The following is a 20,511-nucleotide window of genomic DNA, read 5'->3' as shown; positions in this document are numbered from 1 at the left end:
ACAAAAACTGGTGCATTGTCCTCTCCACTTAGAGAGATGGGTGGATTCGGTAATAAACTTATATTGGTCAGGCTTTTGACCACAGCGAGACAGTACGGCTTTGGGGTCCTAGGCTGTGGAGGAGCCTTCATGTGACTGCAGCTGGGTGTGTCCCTGCCTGTGTAAAGGTTTGTGTGAGTGCAGGACTGGGAGAGATCTGCAGCTTGTCAAGGCAAAACAGTGTAACAGGGAGCCCAGTCTTCTGAGATAGAGGGCTCAGTGGTACCTCAGTTCCAGGTTGCACCCTGGGGGAGGCATCACAGCAAGAACCAGGGGACACCCAATGAAATTAATAGGCAACAGGTTTAAAACAATCAGAAGGAAGTACTACTTCACACAATGCATGTAATCAAAGTCAACCTGTGGAAACTCATTGTTAGGGAATATTGTGAAGGCCAAAATTATAACTGGTTTTGAAAAAGAATTACATAAATTCATGAAGAATAGGTCCATCAATGGCTATTAGCCAAGATGCTCAGAAATGCAACCCCATGTTCCAGGTGTCCCTAATCCTTTGACAATCAGAAGCTGGGACTGGATAACAGGGCAGTTCATTCCCTCACAAGTGTCTGGCATTGGCCACGGCTGGAAGACCGAATACTGGGCTAGATGGATCATTGGTTTGATCCAGTATGGCTATTCTTACATTTTAATATAGTTTTTGTGTGTGCATATATTTGTAAGAAGGGTTACCTTTGATTACATGCATAAACCCAGTCTCTGTTAAAAGAACAGGAGTACTTGTGGCACCTTAGAGACTAACAAATTTTTAGAGCTTATGCTCTAAGAAATTTGTTAGTCTCTAAGGTGCCACAAGTACTCCTGTTCTTTTTGCGGATACAGACTAACACGGCTGTAACTCTGAAACCAGTCTCTGTTGCAATCCAGTCAACTACTGATGTGTTTATTCTTCCTTTCACAGTACTTGCATTAAAAGTGGGCTTCATTTTGTACGAAATGTGATCTTTATTTGTTGCTAGGGCCACACTTCCTTCCTAAGCAGTTCTCACCTGGACTAAGTATCTTGGACAGACTCCCTGGGCCATACGCTCTACCTTCAAAATCAACTTTTTCTCCCTGAAATAAAACAGATGTTGCCTCCTAAAGTCATCTGTCCTGTTTTCTCTTCAAATACTCTGTCCCCATTCTTCACAAACATCCTATATTGTTCTCCAATCCAGACCCTGCCACACTTTCAACTTTTTAATTGGAAAGATCAATAACCTGTAGTGATAGTGAGGGGTTTTCAATGACCTCTTTAGATTTATTTTTCCTTAGCTGTTTAGAACTCTAGAGAAACATTTTTTTAAAAAAGAGTGTTGTGTGGGTTGAAGTACTATACTTTTGATTCTAAAGACTGGGGTTTCGCTCTTGAAATATATTCTCTGAGAAATGAGTTTTATGATCTCAGCCTCCTCCTTTGTGAAAATGTATTCACCTTACAACACCACAAAACAATCAACAATCTGTTCTTGGATTCCGAGGAGGGAGTCTGAAAAGGAGCAGTTGACTGAATAATACATGGTGGATAATTAACTCTTCTACTTTTACTGCTTGTGGAGTATCCACAAGCATATTACATTGTCCACAAATTTATTTATTATTTTTAACTCTTTGTGGAATATTTTATTCTCCAAATTGATCTCAGATATTTGAAATGGGGGCTGTATCACTTAGTAGTGAGTGATCTCATAAGTCACATAGTATTTTTTCTCTTCTCTGATTGGGTGAGAATGCAGGATTTTCCACACGAAGACCTGCATATGAAAAATTAACATTTTGTTTCTGGGAATGTTTTCAAATGTGCATGTGAAATTTTCTTTCCTAGTACATTTTTGCCAGTAAAAGTTGACTGATAAAGTCTTTATGCACAAAAAATGAATGTGAATACAGGAAACGCAAATTCATTAACAAATTCCATCAAATATTTGCAGAAAATTATTTACATTAGCTGCCACATTATTGCTGTAGGTCAGGCTAGAAGTTGCAGACTTATGTGTACATCACTTGATTTCTTTAGGTACTGACACAGTTCAGTGACAGCTTGCTAACAGTCCTAAAAACACCTCCACCAATATAATACATTTTGCACATCCATAAAGCTTAAACTGTACTGAATTATAGGTCAAAACTCTTTTTAGTCAATAGTGCTAGTCGTAAGTCTCCTAACATAGCCATGAGAAGCTTTTATTGTGTGAACACAGACAACTATGAACTTACAAGAACATATGCATGTGCACAAACACATTTGCACAGAAATTGCTCACCTGGCCACTCACGTATTCATACAATGATTTGTGAGAATTTGGCAAGACAAATTTAAACGTAAAATCTGCTAGAGAGCCAATAATAAATCAGACCTATGTCTTTTGTCTTTCCCTCAAACAGGAGGAAATCAAACTATTTTAGTAGCTGGGCTGAATGTATGTAGCTAGATAGAATATTCCATCTGGTCCAAAATAAGTCAGGAAACTTTTCTAAGACTCTATCTCCTGCTATCTTTCTCCTATAAAGTGCTCTTCTCCCTAAAATAGTCAGATTTCTTCAGGCACTGTTCCTATTTATAAAGGTTATAGCATCCAATCAGAGGGGGGGAAACATGCATAGGGGACTTAGGTGAACAATAAAAAGACTGATTGCAAAATATAAAATATTCAAAGATGCACCTAATATGTCAGTAAACAAAAACTATTAATCAATTATTATTAATAAACAAATCCATATAAATAATGCCTGGATTATGAACAATTCACAAGTCAGAAAGAGATACAACCCTGATCAATGATTGTCTTAGAAGATATAGTTCAACAATCTCTAACCTTAATGATGAATTACCAATGCATTTTTGCAAGTTGTTTTGTGTGGAAATTTTCTCCAGGTTAAACAACCGAATAGAACAAAACCATACTCAGCAGGTGGCTTATTGCCATCTCAATACACATGCACAGCTCCCAGCAGAGTTAAACTTGTGCATAAGGTGGAAAATGGAATGCATTGAATTTACAATAATTCTGGGAACCATCTTGCTCTTTTTTTTTTTTAGTTTGTTACCAAACAAAACTGATTATACATCTCATTATGGATGAGCACATTCAGAAGTACCTTTGTTTACTGAAACATGGAAAGCATTAACAGGAGGGACACAATTTAAGTGATAAAACTTGAGATAAAAATCAAAGGGTACTTTATTGCAATAGGCAGTTAAGCATCTCAAATGTGATTCAGGCATAAACTGGAAACTATTTATCTGGTATACTGGCTCAGAAGCAGCAAAATTAATCTGACTGCAGAGATCCATAGGAAGATATTAAATTTCCAACATCCTGATTTTTTCAGTAGATCACCTGATTACAGCTGTGCAGAAAAGAATCATAACCTGTGTAATGGATCCTAAAGTGCTTTGTAAACTGATAGAAAATCTGTAAGACAGGGATACTTCATATACTTCCAGGATTGAATTCAGATACTGTTTAACAGAACAAGACAAGTTTCCCTCTGCATTTTTTTTCCTGAGTGGAAATACTAGGTGTACAGACACACTGAAAAACAATCTGGCTGTAGTTCTTCTGATTCCCCCAATATACAATCATAACTGTCCCTCCTTTTGTCCCCATATATCCCAGGAATCCAAGTCTCTTCACTCTCTTTGTCACATCACAAACAAAATGTAGCTGCACAAACAACATTTTGTTCTTAGATGTGTGTGTGTGTGTGTGTGTGTGTGTAAAGGGAAGTGTGTCCTTGTTTACTTTCCTCATTTCTTTACTCCCCTGTTTCTCTCCTTCCATCTCTCAGTAATACTTTGCTCTTCTTCACTTCATTTTCCATTTTGGACTATTTTTTACTCAGCTTATTAATATTCTGTGCCATTTTCTTCGGTCTCCTCAGCCTTATTTCCCATTCCCCTTTTTAACAGTATCATTACCATGTTTCCCTTTCCCTCAATCCTTTTCCTTGCCCCCCCCCCCCATTTCATTTTTTCCTCCCCTGCATCCCTTATCCTCCAATGTCTCTTTCTCTCTTCTCCTGATCCCCCCATTTTCTCTCTCTGACCCTACTTTGATTTCCTGCATCTACTAGTGCTCTTGTTACTTTTCTTTGCATACTACTGGGCTTCTCTCACTTTTGCACCACCTCATATTTTCTCTAGTTTCCCCAACAACTTTTCCCTCCACTTCCAGCCTTTATTCTTTTCCTTCTAGCCCCCTTTCTCTAGTCCCCATGCCCTGAGTAGTAGCTCTGAGTGAGGTAGGTAAGAGAAGGATGAATCTTCTGCTCCAACACTCCTGATGCAGTCAAGACCAGTTACTTATGCCCTCTGATATGAGGGCTGCCTTCTCTGCTTGGTTTCTTTGGCTTTCCATGGGTAAGACCCACAGCGGCAGCTCAAAAGGAGAGTACATACTACAGGACAGAGCAGAGTTACTGCCTGTAAGAGGTTTGTGAAACTCTTTGGTGCCAAACCTGCAAGAAGAGCTGCACAGACAGAAGCGTGAAATGGAGCCCCACTGAGCTTAGAGGCCTTTGTTTGCTCTTGTTTGGGAACTTGCAAAAAGAAAAGTAAATTTATGAACAAAATAACAGAACAAAACGAATTTCAAATGCAAATAGAGTGGCCACCATTAAAACTAGAGCTAGTCAAAACTTTCTGAAGACAATTTTTGGTCGCTGAAAATTGGGCTTTTATTGAAAACATGTTTTTTATTCCTGAACCTGAAAAAGTTTTCATTTTTTCCCCTTTCCCCATGACAAAATAGAAAAAAGAAAGTGGGGAAAGAGTAAAAACAAAAAACAGAGAGAGGAGCAAGCAGGACAAGACAACACAACCCTGAAAATTCTCTCTAAAAACTTCTGAGAACAATTTCAAGTAAACAAAAAATGCTCATTTTAAAACCATCAGAATGAAAATTATTTTGATTTTTTTGCAAAAACTGTTTATCATTTTTGACCAGTTCAAAATAAAACTTTAACAATTGCTGTTTGCAACTAACTGATGTTCCTACAATATAAAAAAAAGTATTTCCTACACCACTAAAGGGATAGGGAATGTTAATTAGGAACAAAAGGTAAAGATTTAAATAGCACTGCACTAAAGTAACAAACATGAAAAGCTCACACAATTGTAAGCCTGAGATGTCTGTCTGTTTTCAGAAGACAAGTTGCAAAAATTGTACGTTTTTACATAATTTGCTGGATGGTGCTATGCATATTTATTTATTTTACATAGTTGATAGCTCAGTAGTACTGCTACAGGAAGTATACTATGTTGTGTACTGACAAAAACATACATACTTTGCTGTCTAAGACTGAAATGCATGTTTCTTGCCTTGTTGACAGCAAATGTATGCCCCAATGACAGTTAGTTGCCATACACTGTCTCCTGATATATCTTAAGAACCAGACAAATTTTTAGCCTTAGTACGTTTAGGCAATCTGCTGCTAACATTTATTCTGATCAACGGGATGCACTTTAGATCAGTTTTCAGTATTTTAATAATTAAGGATCTCCTTTATCTGCTAACATGAGTGTCTGTCAGAATAAATATTGTGCGATGATGTAATATTGTACAACAAGCCCTTTGTCAGACTGTTTATGAATGATGATATAGAGTGAATCAGCCTCCAGACTAGTCTATGCTATACACGGTTCCCTCAAAGAAGAGACTTGGATAAATCTTCACCCAGGCATACAGCAGATAAGTAAATATACGGTAATATGAGCTGTGATCTGATTTCCCTTTGATCCACATAGAAAACATACTTCAGTCTGTTGGTAAATATGAAAATTTAAAACTCTTGGTTTTGCATTTGTATGTCTCACTAGTTCTACTTCAGATTGGGTTTTGTATATATTGTAATGGGCTTGCCACAGAAATCAAACAGCTAATAACAACAACACTCTTTATCATATTTGTCTCTAAGAGAATATTAACAGCATCCTTAGGAGCTGAACAAAATTGTGAATGTTATGAAAAGAACAGTGTGATTATAATGAGATTAGTATATCAAGGAGCCATGGTATAGAAGAATCAGATAAATTACTATAACAAAAAGCTCATATGTGTTTAGCAGGGTTTTTTCCTTTCTTTTCTTTCTTTACAATATTTGTAGTGAGGTAAATTTTATGCATCAGAATGTTTTTCCTCCCTGGGTTTTTGCTAGAGCAGAGGTTCTAAATCAGGAGGATGTATAGCCCCGGGGATTATGCAGAGGTCTTCCAGGGGGTAGGTACCTCAACTCATCTAGTTATTTGCCTAGTTTTACAACAGGCTACATAAAAAGCACTAGCAAAGTCAGTACAAACTAAAATTGCATACATACAACGACTTGTTTATACTCTCTATATAGTATACACTGAACTGTAAGTACAAAATTTATTTTCCAATTGATTTATTTTATAAGTATATGGTAAAAATGAGAAAGTAAGCAACTATTCAGTAATAGTGTGCTGTGACACTTTTGTATTTTTATGTTTGATTTTGCAAGCAAGTAGTTTTCAAGTGAGGTGAAACTTGGGGGTACACAAGCCAAATCAGATTCCTGAAAGGGGTACAGTAATCTGGAAAGGTTGAGAGCCACTGTGCTAGAGGTAGAATCGGGGCACCAAAAGAATTTCAGGACTGTGTCTAATCCAAACATTGATAATGAAGTTTTCCCCTAGCATTTATTTCTTGAGCTGTTATGTCTAACATCATGAGCCAGATTCTCAATTTGAGTGATGCAAAGGGACTGTAATCTAGCCACATTTCCAGAGCTGCATATGTTACAGCTCCTTTACAGCACCCAACTTATATCCAAGGGGTCCAGCTGTCTAGCCCTGGGACTCATATGCTCTTTGAATATGATAACTAAGGGCTTGTCTTCACTACCCGCCTGGATCGGCGCGTAGAAATTGATCTCTCGGGTATCGATTTATTGCGTCTCGTTGGGACGCGATAATCGATCCCCGAATCGATGCGCGTACTCCATCAGCCCAGGTAGGAGTAAGCGCCGTCGACGGGGGAGCTGCGACGGTCGATTTGCCGCCGTCATCACAGAGGGGTAAGTTGGATCAGATAAGTCGAATTCAGCTACGCTATTCCCGTAGCTGAATTTGCATATCTGAAATCGATTCCCCCTGTAGTGTAGACGTAGCCTAAGACTTTGCTCATGAACCGTACACTACACACATGCACAACCCCCTAGAGGCTAAAGATATCAGATAAGTGACATTGCCATCCTAGTTTCTGCTGGTCAGATATATGAAATGTTTACTGAACCTACAAAGAAAGAGCTTACTTTTGCCAGAATTTTTTTTCCAGCTCTAATATAAATAAATAAATAAATAAATAAAAATGCCAGAACACAGGCAGGTTTAGACCCTAAAGTAGGGTACTATTCTGCCATCTTCATAGGAAAATATAATTATTTTACGGTGGATTTCTGACTCCCTAATTTGCATTTAGCATTTAACAACAAGAGTAAGGGGATCAGACTCTAGTCTCATGAGTAGCAAAGTGGTCATTTGTTCCACCTATATAAACTAGATCTTGAGCAATAGTAGTTGTTGAAAAATGTGGAGAAGCCCATAGGCAGGCCTGGAGAGGCTGCTACAAATTAGGCTGCTCTAATTCAATGGGGCCATTTCAACACCAGAGCAGCCCAAAGTCCCGAGAGCACAAAGTTGGGGTAAACCCACCTTTGCTCCATCTCCTGTTGGACTGTACCTGGTATGTAAAGTTCATCATATGCTTAAGCTATCTGCTAACTTGAGTTCTATAACACTGCTCAGTTTGCCCCAGGGACCTCAACTGCTTGACACAAGTAATATTTAGGGCAAAATTTATCATTAGTAATTAAAATTACTTTCCTAAATTGGTCACATGTAAAATATAGAAACAAAAGTTAATCATAACTAGTTTGAAATCTGTAACATAAAACTTATAAAGAAAGGGCCCAAACTAAAAAAAAACCAACATAAGACAGATGACTAATCAATCAGTAGTGCAGTACTTGTAAACCAGTGACACAGAGTAACTTATGAAGCGGTTGCATGATGCATAAATCAATGATGGGCTTATAAATCACTGACATTCTAAAGTCTATTGCATGTTTTATACAACAAAGGCTTGATATATTAAATTGCAAATTATAAAATTACTAAAGCAATTATTTATAAATCAAGGCAAGCTCATCAATCAGTGCAAACACATCTTTGACGCAAGTAATATTAATATAATTTATTGCTGGCACCCTGCAAATAAGGTGTTTGATCCTGTTTTTCTTCTTTCAGCTAAGAAGGCAGCATTAGCAGTGCAGAATATTGGATTGGATACTTTATTGTCAAATGTATAGGAATTCTTCTAATATAGAAGAGTTTAAATAAGTGTGGCTTATATAGTGACTTCCTTGTGGAAGAAAAATGAATGTGTTTGAAAGTTCTTATTAGATTTTTATTTTAAACAACATTTAAATATTAGGGTAATCTTTGGGAGGTTTAAAAATATTTGGGGCTTTTATGATTTCATGATATATTATGTAAATAAGAGTCAAGAGACATTTCCTGATGAAACTTTATAACATAATTTTATACACAGAGAAAGAGAGATCATAAATATGGACATTTCTTTCATTTGAAATATTTTACTTTTAAAGGGTTATAAAATATCTTTTCCATTTAACTAAAATGAGATTCAAATCTTTTAATGGAAAATGTTCTAGGCCACAATTCAGTTGTCCATCTCTATTCAGCAAAGCACTTAGAGAATGTGTATAAACACTTTGTGAAACTGGGGCTCTAGTGAGTGAATTTTACATGAGAGTTGGTGTTTATTGTCATGTTAAAAGGCATAACTAGGGAAATATAATGGTACCCAATTGTCCCTTATTGGCTCAACAGTGTACTTTGATTGATTTTCTTAGCCTTCCAATCTATTAGAATATAAAAAAAGGAGAAATTGTGGCTGATCTAGGTGGCTAGAATGAAATGTCCTTTTGGGATACAACCAAATAATAGAAGAGTTACAGTAAAGTAGGGCAAAGGAAGACTTTATTAAGTATGATAGTCTTAAGGAATAGACCGTATTCATTATCATTACATTTTTCTCCCTAGACTTGCATGATGGACATCATTCTGACCTCATTTTTTCCTGCCATTGTTTTTGAGATCTTTAGTTGTTCCCCTTATCAAATCATCCATATTCTTTGTGCAAGAGGTTATCACCACAACTTCAGTGATGCTAAATAAAGCTGTTCACACCACGTATGAATTTGAAAATGAATATCTCAGCCCATCATACACACTTGTCATATGAAAAACCAGAAATTAAAAAAAAAATGGGGGCATCTCTTTCAATGTTGAAAATTGACCCCTTGGAAGCATTATGTATCCAAACTTTTAAAAGGTAGGTCTTCAAAACCACTGCTGGTTGTTACTACTCCTGAATATACACCGAAACCAATAATTTTTAATTTAGAATTCTATTTGTTTAAAGAAACATTCAGAAAAGGTTGAAAGTTTGCAACAGAGCCTGCCTAGGGGAGCATGAGCCATTAACTTCATGAACTAAGATAGGGAGGAGAGGAAAAATCAGTTTTTCAATGGTTTCTCAGAATACAGTTGTTTAGTTCACTAGTCTCTGTCTACAGCTTTGATAGTGTCTCTTAATAGTTCCTCTAGGCTCTTTACAAAAGGTAGATATAGTCTGTGAGCATCTTTAATGCCTTTTTATGTCTACAGCTAAGGAAATGCTTGGTCATCTGCTTAATGATTGGATCAGGTCTCTTAGTACATACTGTCTTGAGTGTGTCCATCACAAAGAACAATAATCTTGTATATGTATCACTAAACCAGTAACATCTCTGCCTGTCAATTTTCTGGTCTGAGAGCCATTTGCTTACCTATGTTGCTTGATAGTCTGGCTTCCTCTGTCAGGAGACAAGGCTTCAGGGAAAGATTGAGAGCCTGAAAAACTGGACTCCATAACTTTTCCCATCACAGGCCCAGGATGCCTGTCTGTCTTTGAATACTGTGGTACAGAGAATAAAAAGCAATTAATATATTAAAAGCAGAATACATCATGCATGTTATAAATATCTGAGATGAAAAAGAAGAAGGATGGGAGGTTTCTTGAAATAAAAATGTCACTGGGAGAAAAAGAATGAATTAAATAACCTATGCATATTGGAAAGCACGAATACAGTACTCACTGTTAAAATATTGAAAGTATTTAGTGTTATTGCAGTATTATACAGGTACCTCTACCCTTAGTATTAGGGAATGCTATAATATTGATTCCTTTAGTCACATGCCTGATTTTAGAACTACCCCTGCAAGATGGTATATCTCAGAAGATCCCTAGGACCTGGCAGGGCCCTTGCTATGTCTCCTTTCATTAACAGATGGAATTAACAAACCCAAATGAAAAAAAAAAACACTTGGATTCAAATAAATAAGAAATGGTGGATCCAAACATTGTTTGGGGAAAGTCTACATCCTGATTTGCAATTTGAGACTCAGGCCCATCAGGGGTCTACATTTACAGTCTGAAAGTAATTGGCATTCCAGTGGTACTATGGGTATGGTATTCTCTATTTGAGTACTAATCCTCATAGGAACCGCTAGAGTCTATAAATTTGGAAATGAAACAAGAACAAACTTTCTTCTAATTACATACATGTTGGTCTTTTGTTTTGAAAATACAGTGAGCACTTCTCTGATCTGGCTCCGAGTGGAACCAGAAAGTGCAGAGATGTGTAAATATTAAAAAATGAATAACAGAACATTTAAAAACTCAAAATAAATTCCATTTCAGTATGATGTCAGGGATGGATGAATGTGCAGTCTGATTCTTATTTTATCAAACCAGTTTGCTCATCCATAGTGTTCATTGGGTAATATCCCAGAGATATGAGAAATGGATCTGCCTTTTCATGTAGATGTTAAAAAGCAGTGCAGTTGGCAGCTTTCTTAGGCTACTTGACAGTTACCTAAAGTTAGCTTGGTTGGCCCTATGTTTTCCAACTTTGGGTTTCTATATATCACCAATATTTGCATTCTTTTTGCAATAAACAAAGTATTGTGCAAGATAGGACATGATACAAGTTAACTCAAGGATGCCTAAATCACTTACGCTCCCTAGAAAGTCATAGCTGATATTATTGAACAACCATTACAGTAAAAAGGGTAACAGTGATTCAATATAAACTGTCCATGGTGAAGAACTGGTACAATTTCTGTCACAATGCTTCTCTTTGTCACAGTTATTGTGTAGCTTAATAGAAAAGGCCCAACATTTAGTGCACATAAAAACTAAAATATCCCCTTTCTTAGGTTTAATCATACATCCTACCATCTTCAACAAAATCAGAAATGGGTGACAGAAACCTGAGATCTAGTCAATTTAAAAAATGAGTTAAAAATAGTTTCAGTTATTACATCCACCCTTGATTCACCTGGCCATTTTCTGTGGCTAAACAAATACATTTTCCCCCTGCGTTTTTCCTCTCCCTGCTGACTGTGTGAAACATCCACACAAACAATAGAATAAAATGACTAAGACAGGGGGAGACATGAAAATGAAAATGAATATACGCAAAGTGCTGTCAAATGCACAAAGTAAACATACTGATAAACTAGAATAAATGTATTAGGTTCTGATCTCTTTCAGTCATAGGGAGCTTAGTTATCACTGGTAACAATAGTAGGTAAAACATTTTAAGAATGGAAGTATGATTTTTAAGGTGCCAGCTTTCCTAAAGGTTTCAAACTTTAATGGTTTCTCTGCCAGATGCAAAAAGGAAACTGCCTTTGATTTTTGACCTGAATAAATCAATTTGATCTACAAAAAGAATGAATTGTTAACTTGAGAAAGATATTCCTGTCCCTTCTTGTGTTTTACATCAGATTAAACTGAAGGTCCAAATGGCTTGTAAAATCATGAGTCTGAAGTGAACCATAAACAACAGTTAGAGCTCAGTCCTGCCCTCTGGATTGCTGTGAAAAGTTGCTGTGGGTTGGAGCAGAAGATGGCACGATTCATCTGTTCTCCCCACACATGAAGAAAGGCACGATCCTTTCAAAGTGCCCTAGAAGGCTGGATAAAATACCAGCCCATTTACCAAATTCCCCAACAGGCACTCTCTGCAGGGTAGTAGGGTTTTGGTTTTTTTTGGTGTTGTTTAGCTGACAGATTTATTTCTTCATTATTAAATTTACAGATGGCCCATAATTATGATGCTAATTCACACAGAAACTAATAAAAGACTCATGTGGTCTGATTCCACATTCCTTGAAGTCAAGAGCCAAACTCACAAGGACTCCAGTTGTGATGGGTCAGATGCCAGTAAGCACTTTTCACAAGTCTCTAAACAGTTTTGTGCAATTACACCGCTACCTCGATATAACGCGACCCAATATAACATGAATTCGGATATAATGTGGTAAAGCAGTGCTCCGGGGGGGCGGGGCTGCGCACTCCGGTGGATCAAAGCAAGTTTGATATAATGTAGTTTCACCTATAACACGGTAAGATTTTTTGGCTCCCGAGGACAGCGTTATATCGAGGTAGAGGTGTACATTGGTTGCCTGTGAAGCTAAGAATCAGGTTTACATTTTTGTTTTTTGTCTTGAGAATTTTAATGACATCTTGTCTGTAGGAATTTGTTTGTATTCATGTCCCTTGTCACATATTTATGTACATTTATACTCACTACTGTATTTATTCCTTCTTAAGATTGACCATATTTTCCATGTCCCTTCTCTTTCCATTTCCCAAATTCCATTCCTATACACACTTATAACCTGATTTTCACAAGTGCTGAGCAACCACAGCTTCTTCTGGCTACAATGAATTGTGGATGCTCAATAAACCTGAACAATCAAGCTAGTCGCCCTGTTTGGTACAGTTATTTGAGGCAGGCTCTTCGGGTTAATTTTAAAACACAGCTGAAGATTTATTTGTCCTATTTATTTTTAGGTTTTTATTGTCTCTTGATTGACTATTTGTGCTTCTTGTTTGAGTAATTACTGAAAAGTCCTTTGATACATGTGGCTAAATAAATTAATGAATAATGATAGAATTAAAAAATAAACCTTTGTGCAAATTTTCAATTACTCACAGTTTCATGGAGAAAATAAACTATTATAGGCAATTACCCATCCTTTCAGATTCTCAGAAGTAATATTCCACCCCTTTCCTAGATATACTATTAAAATCTGAGGACACAGCATGGTCTAATATGCAGGATACTGGCCTGGGAGTCCGGAAATCTTCATTTTATTCATGGCTCTGCCACCTCACTTGTGTGACTTTGAGAAAATTATTTCATCTCTCTGTGCCTGGATTTCACCAACTGTAAAATTAGGATAATGATTCCAGCCTTTGTAAAGTGCTTTGAGATCTCTGGATGACAAGTGCTGTACAACTGTTAAGCATTATTATTATTATGGGGTTATACAAAAAGCAAGGAGCTGCTTTACTACTACACCATTCAAAGGAGGGTGAAATGGGGGTCAGCTTCACCACCTGCAGAAACCAGGAGTACAATCTGCAACCATCTATTCCTGTGGGGCAGCAATGCCAGAAAGGGAGGGCAGGGGAAAGCCAGCTACAAAGCTGCCTGAAACCAGTGGTATGTAGTCAGCACAGCAGCTGCCCATGTTATCATGGCTGCAATACTATTTATACTTACACTAGCTCTCATCAAGCTACTGTGAGGGTACATAAGCAGGGGAATCACACCACTAGCTTGTAGTGTAGACATAGCCTTGCATCAGCTGAACCTATGATTTTATTTGTTTAACTTGATAGGTTGGTGCAAACTGCTTCCACTTTCTGCAAAGTCAGAAACCTAGTTTCTTCTCAGGAACCCCCTTAAATAGCCCCACATTTAGAACTACCCACTATAAGAGCTGGAATTTCTAACTAGCTTACAGTATCTCTCTCATTACTGCTGGTCTAGTGTGGTCAATATTTAACTGCCAACATTCCCATGATAGTTTGTTTAAATCACAGCTCTGCCAAAACTACAGTGTATGTCCCAAACACTCAAGGGGTTCAATGGAGGTCAAAAATTTGCTGTTGAACTTTCTGACAGTTCTGATCATCCCATAGGCCAAAACATATTTCGCTCCCTTTCCCCCAACAAATTAAGGGGCTTTAAATGTCACCATCTTGCTGTGCAACAAATTACTCTGTATTTCTATAGAATAGTTCAATAAAGAATTTATTTATTACACACTCCAGCAAAAAGTGACAAGACTGAGAAAAGGCATTTTTATCCCTGATAGTGAGGAATATGAGAATAATAGGAAAGTTTGGAACCAGTGACCACAAGTACTTGAACCAAGCATGGTGAATAATGTGACCACAAAATGCAGCAAAACAAGAGTACTGGACATCAGGAAAGAAAGTGATGGGGAATTAAGAGACCTACTGAGTAAGGTGCAATGGCAGGAAGTTTTAAAATCCACGGGTGTTAAAAGAGGCCAGGAATTCCTATAAGGAATTTTAATTAGGTTGACAACCCACAGTTTCGCTGGTCAGGGTGAATGCAAACATTTGGCCAGTTTGCTTCACAAAGGGCTACTCAAAATTATGAGAGTTAAAGGAAATCTTTAGTGGAAATGAAAGTAGTAGTCAGTGACCAACAAGAACATTCTGAGTATAAAAAGCCTTGCAGGGTAGGTAGACACAGACAACAAAAAAGCAACATGGATAAAATACCACCTTAGGGCTAGATTAAGCATTGAAGTATGGTTGATTCCCTTTCCCACCTCCAGGAAGAACACCGGTGAGTCTCAATTTCCTGCCTTTTCTTCTGAGGATAAGAAAGGTGGAGCATTCTCTTTGCATGTCTCCCCCGTCTCTGGCACTTGCACAAGCAAGGGTGGAATAGCAGGTGAGCATCTGTACTCCTTAAAATCTAGGGAGCCCTAATGTGGTCAGACAGGGGCAGAGGGATCTTTCTCCCTCTTACTCCCCAAAGTAGCTGCATTAAGAACTGACAAAATCTGTCCCTTTATGAGTGAATGCTAAGGGTTATGGGGTGGGGGGAGGAGAGGGGAAATAAGGCGATTTTACAAATATATCATGGGAAAAGTAGTAGTACCAGACAAGCAGTAGGATGGAATTTAAATCAATGATGACTTAACAATAACAGCACTACTGCCATATTTAAATATGTCTTTAATGAGAAAAAAAATCACAAAAGAAGTTTGAATGACTAGTAAGGAGGTAAAAATAACTATTGATAAATAACAAGTAGAGTATTACAACACTTGGAAAATATGTACAGACACACAAACTGATCCAGGTTCAAGACACCCCAGGAATTAGCTGACTGTATTGCTGGAGATTATTTCTGAAAAGTAACAGACAAATGGGAATGAAATAGGAAATAAAAAATGTAGTAACACTGTTCAAACAAGAAAATTAGAGTAATCCTGGCCATTACTATCATATAAATCCAGACTATATCCCTAACAAAATAATGGAAGCAGTGTTAAGAGGAAAAAGCTCAACAACTACCTGGGGGATAATAGAATCGCAAGCTATAAGCAGCAGAAGTTTATAAATAATAATTCTTCCCTAACAAACAAGATTGCTGATTTGTTTTATAGAATTACAGAATTTGTGGATGATGGTTAGTCTAGTATGGGGGAGAAAAGGGGTGGACTTGCAGAAGAAATTCATAAAGAAGAAATGAATGTAATCTCCTGGTAAATGGAGCTCTCCAAGTGTATTGCACCTACAAATCTACACTTATTCTCCCTCTTCTCTTCTCCAGAGACATTATTGGAATGCTTTCATTAAGCATTAAGAAACTGAGGAGAAGTATAGGGTGGGGTCACTTCTGGAACATATGGGTCTCAGGGTGACTTGACCCCCCCCCCCAACAGATTTAATACCAAATGTTCTGTAGCTCACATGCCTGGCACATGAGTCCTACAATGTGGATCTGCCCAGGCAATACAACTCCACATATTGCTAGGTAGCCTTCCTTTCCTAGCTGTGGATATTCTCCTGAAGGGAGAAACAAAAATAAAGGATGTGAACAATCTGAATTCTAATGCTTCTACATTTCATACTATCAGCAATCCCTGTTGCTTTCTGAATATCATGTTGCTTAACTTGAGCATCTATTTCACATCTCATTAAATAACTGTAAAAGCAACCCTTCCATATGAATGTTTAATGAATTTAGGGGAACATCCCACACCGCAATTTGAAACATGAATTCCAACTAGATAACATTTAGTTTAGGATGCAGCAAGAGACTGCATTACAAATGGAAAGTATTTTGAAAGCAAACATCCAGAGTTTTTTAACCTTGTATGTGATTTAATCAAGCTGTTGTAAAGAAATCTTTAATTGGCATGGAAGTGGGCTATCAGAAGGATCGAGATTTATTAATCCATATTTTCCTGCAACAGCTGCAAATATAATGAGTTAGGCTAGAGTGAAATGCAAATTTGTAATCAATTTGAATGCTTGGTTCAAAATGAAATATAGGGTGTACCTACAATAGTACAATAATAATTTATTTATATTAACATAGTACCTGTCATTAACAGAAACCCAAAGTGCCTTTCAAAGTATAAGCAATACAACCCTGATTTACCAATCTCCAATTTTAAAAAGGTGGTGGGAAGAGGTGGCACCCTTGCACTGTAATTGGTCAAGCTCCTTTAAAGCCAGCCTCTTTGCAAAGTTAGCTGAGTACCACTAATTGTGTTTTGGACTTCTTCCAAAGGGGAGAGCGAGGATAGCATGTTTCAAAGAATCTGTGCATTGGGATCACTTTATCCACAAATTAAATGTACCAACCTCTAGATTAGCATGCGGCAGATGTTTAACAGTGGCCTGAAATACCACAACCATTTGGCTTTATTAAACTCATAAACCTTACACAAAACATTGTCTACCTCACCCAGTTTCATAACTATTACAGAGAACAGGAGGGAAAATAAGCTGGGTATAAAATTTGGAGGAGTCACCAGACTCAGTTTAGAGAAAGAGGAGTTAAGTCTGGGAACTTGTGAGGTAGGAAAGAGGGAGAGAGATTTTTTGGAATTCACTCAAAGGGGTAGGCAAGGAGAAGTCTTCAAAGATTTATAGAAGCACACTTTTGTGGGACATATGAAAATCAAATATCTAAGCCTTCTGAGGTTCCCCCATTGTCAGTTATCAGGGTTCAGTAGTTGCTAAATATCCCCAATGAACAATTCTCATGAATGCCACGTAAGCATGTCTAATTTTTTGAAGGAGGGGTGGATCTTCATCATCCATCTTTTGCCATGGCACAGGCTTGATCAAACTTCCATTGAAGTCACTTTGACTTTTGCCTTTGACGTCAATGGGAGAAGGATCAGGGCAAAAATATGCACAAATGATCAGCCTAGCGCCCTGTCTAACTAGCTGGACTGTGCCCTGGAGAGAAGTTTCTGGGCTGGGTGTGGAATCCTTCCCATCATCAACAGATTGTGAACTGCTGAGGCAAAGTTCCATGGAGACTACTACAACTCAGTGACTGAAGTAGTGCTGTGTGGTCCCAATATACTTCTGTTTCCTCATGGGAATGCTCTGCCTCCCCATCAATGTCCAGCTATCAGTCCCTTCACACCAGAGCCCCATTACAGCTTTTGAGGAGGCGGCAGGATTTGCCCCCTTAGGGTTGATATTTTGCATTTTGGGGAACTAGTTTGAAAGTCTTTTGTTGTTGTTGTTGTTGTTTTACTGTGATGGTTTATGAATATTTAATGAAGTGCCTTCCTGCACTAACGTTTTTCCAACAATAGAAACCATTATTACCCTGCAGTTATGCTATATCCTTAACCGTGCAAGGTCATTCTATTTTTAGTTCCTTAATGTCCTTGCTCCCAAAGGAAAAACACATTAAAAGCAAGGCTAGAGCATCTCCCTGCCAGCAGCAACAAGATCTGGAAAACAGTATGTTAATTACCATAATTGGTAATCACCATTCTGAACAGCACTGGCTGGTAAGCAAACTTTGGCTGAAAACCATTGTTATTGTTTATTATTTCAAATCCCCCAAAACTGGAATCCACAAACTACCCCTTCAGCTATCATGACCATTATAAAGGTTCATAATAAGCATTATTATGATGACAATAGAATAGGACATCAGTGAAGCTTATGGTGTGTTTGTCAAATGCTCAAAAGACACTAAATAATTATTTACAAAGCTGGAACAAAATATATTTGACAATTAAAAAGAAAGGGAAAGAGACAATGTACATAGTAATATTTGAGACCTATTGTATATAGCATAGGTTAGAGCAAAGGATCACAAAAAGCACTTTACAGACTTCACTTCACCAGCTAATGTGCTGGTAACACAGATGATAGCTATTCTGAATCAGCAACCTTCACAAAAGCTTTTGTAAGGAGGAATAAGAACCGGTTTCGTGTCCACCCGACCAAGACACAGTTTTTTATCTATGCCATTGAGAAGCCAAGCAGAAATTAATCATCACCTGGGATGAAACCCTAGTGGCTAATCATCCAAACCCTGTCTACCTGGTGGTGACATTGGACTGGACACTTTCCTTCAAAGTCCATGTAGAGAAGACAAAAGGGAAAGTTAGCGTCCGTAACAACAACCTCTGAAAGTTGGTTACCTCAACGTGGGGAGCCAATCCTGCTACTTTGCCAACCACTGCTATTGCCTGGTGCTACTCCATAGCACATTATGCCTATCCAGTGTTGGAATGATCTGTCCATGCTAAGAAATTAGACCCTGTTTTAAATGACAGTTGTTGTGGAATAACAGGATGTCTAAAGCCAACACCAAAGGACAGCCTGTACTTACTGGCTGTCATTGCACCACCTGATATCAGGAGGAAGGTAGCAAGCCAAAGGGAATGATCACAGCAGATGAACGATCCAAGACATCCATTTTATGGTCACACAGGAATAACCAAATGTCTTAAATTGTGAAAGAATTTTATAACCAATGTTGTGCCTTTGGATACGACAACTGGCTAGGCATGACGAGGTTATGGAATGAAAGACTATGCATAGTAGGATGCACTGAAATAGATCTGGAACCCCAAGAGGATCTTTCTAGAGGGGCCAATACAGACTGGTCAAAGAGGAGCTGCCTGAACCACTTGTGCATGCAAACTAGCAGATCAAAGACTAATATGATCAAATGGGGTGCACTCTGATGACACAAATATATGTGAGGTGCAGACCATGGAGCACTTGCTCATTTGCCAACTCTTTGGGGAGACCTGTATGAAGAAGAACCTCGCTGCAGCAATACAAAGAGCCATTGCTTGCGCACAGTTCTGTGACAAGAACTCGAGGAGAAGAAGAAGAAGGGGGAGAGTGAAAAGTAACTGAACCAGATGAAATTAAACCAGGAGGAATTTTAATAGGTATCATGAATTGGAAGTAGGTCAGTTTACTGGAGCTACTCTGCACAAAAAAGGAGCCATACCTTTAATGCACATTGTGTGATCATCCAAAAGTCTTCCCTTCAGCAATGGAGATTCTGTCTAGACTTGTATTCAATCTGCATTTGCTGAACTGGTTCTAAACAGTTTTATATTGTTTAAGGCTAACTTGATCTAAACAAAGTTGACCCTATCCCCTCTGCTTAGCCAAACTAAATATGAAGTAAGTTAGCATGAACTGGTTAAAAATGAGTGTCATATTCACAATTATGAGCCAGGTGCTTAGCACTCCCCAGGGATACAAAATAGCTTAATTGGCTGTTGAATTGGTGCTCTGTATCACCCAGGCAACACAAAAGCAACTAGAGTGTATTGATGAATCTGGACCCATATATTAGAATCTTATTCAGAGTTTATGGAGGTCACTGAAAAGATTTCCATTGACTTCACTGGGCTTTGGATCAGGCCTTTGAACCAGTTCAGCAAACAAATTTGGCTGAAGCATGGATGAGGCTACAGTATGAGTTTAGGAACCTGTGGGAGGGATTGTTTTAATATTGACTCAGAGGTACAAATGTTCTTCCCTATTTCCTGCTGCATCTCAGTTTTTTGGGGGGAATCTGGCTAGACTGAAACTCCTCAAATCTTGTAAGGTCTGACAAACCCTCAGCTGGAGCTGGTATGGAAGGTGAGAGGTTAAGAGCTAACCTTAATGTATTGAATACTGAATTGTGATCCATGATGAAAGCCTATTGTTTCTCTCATCTATCACAAAGAAAAAGAAACAAATCTACTACTGTGGTAAAATGAAGCTTAACAACATTTGAGAGAGACAGGATTCTCATTTATGGGTTTTGCATTTCATTGTCTTAGTACATTTGTTCAGTTGAATATAAATTGCATTTTGTACGATGATTTCTTAGATTCACAAATAAAATACAAACTCAGAAAGATTTAAGCATTTGGAGAGGCTTTAATACATCTCATGTGATTGCCCATTATACTGTATTTCTGGGTATGCTAGCAGGGTCTTTGTTCCCTTGGTCCACTGTCTTTGTTCCTTTCTTCGC

General features: G+C 38.0%; 1 protein-coding gene across 1 annotated transcript in view; it reads right to left on the bottom strand.

The window, feature by feature from the left end:
• The window catches only part of NRG3 (neuregulin 3), an 877,186-nt gene that overhangs the window by 21,704 nt on the left and 834,971 nt on the right, over nucleotides 1-20,511 (bottom strand). Inside the window, exon 7 of the mRNA XM_034776411.1 lies at nucleotides 9,919-10,046. Within this exon, the coding sequence (XP_034632302.1) occupies nucleotides 9,919-10,046 (128 nt within the window). The remainder of the gene's footprint in view (nucleotides 1-9,918; nucleotides 10,047-20,511) is intronic.

This window comes from Trachemys scripta, chromosome 7 (genome assembly GCF_013100865.1).
Source record: "Trachemys scripta elegans isolate TJP31775 chromosome 7, CAS_Tse_1.0, whole genome shotgun sequence".
In the NCBI taxonomy this organism is placed as follows: Eukaryota; Metazoa; Chordata; order Testudines; family Emydidae; genus Trachemys; species Trachemys scripta.
The sequence above is the reverse complement of the archived record's forward strand: the minus strand, read 5'-3'. Positions and strand labels throughout refer to the sequence as shown.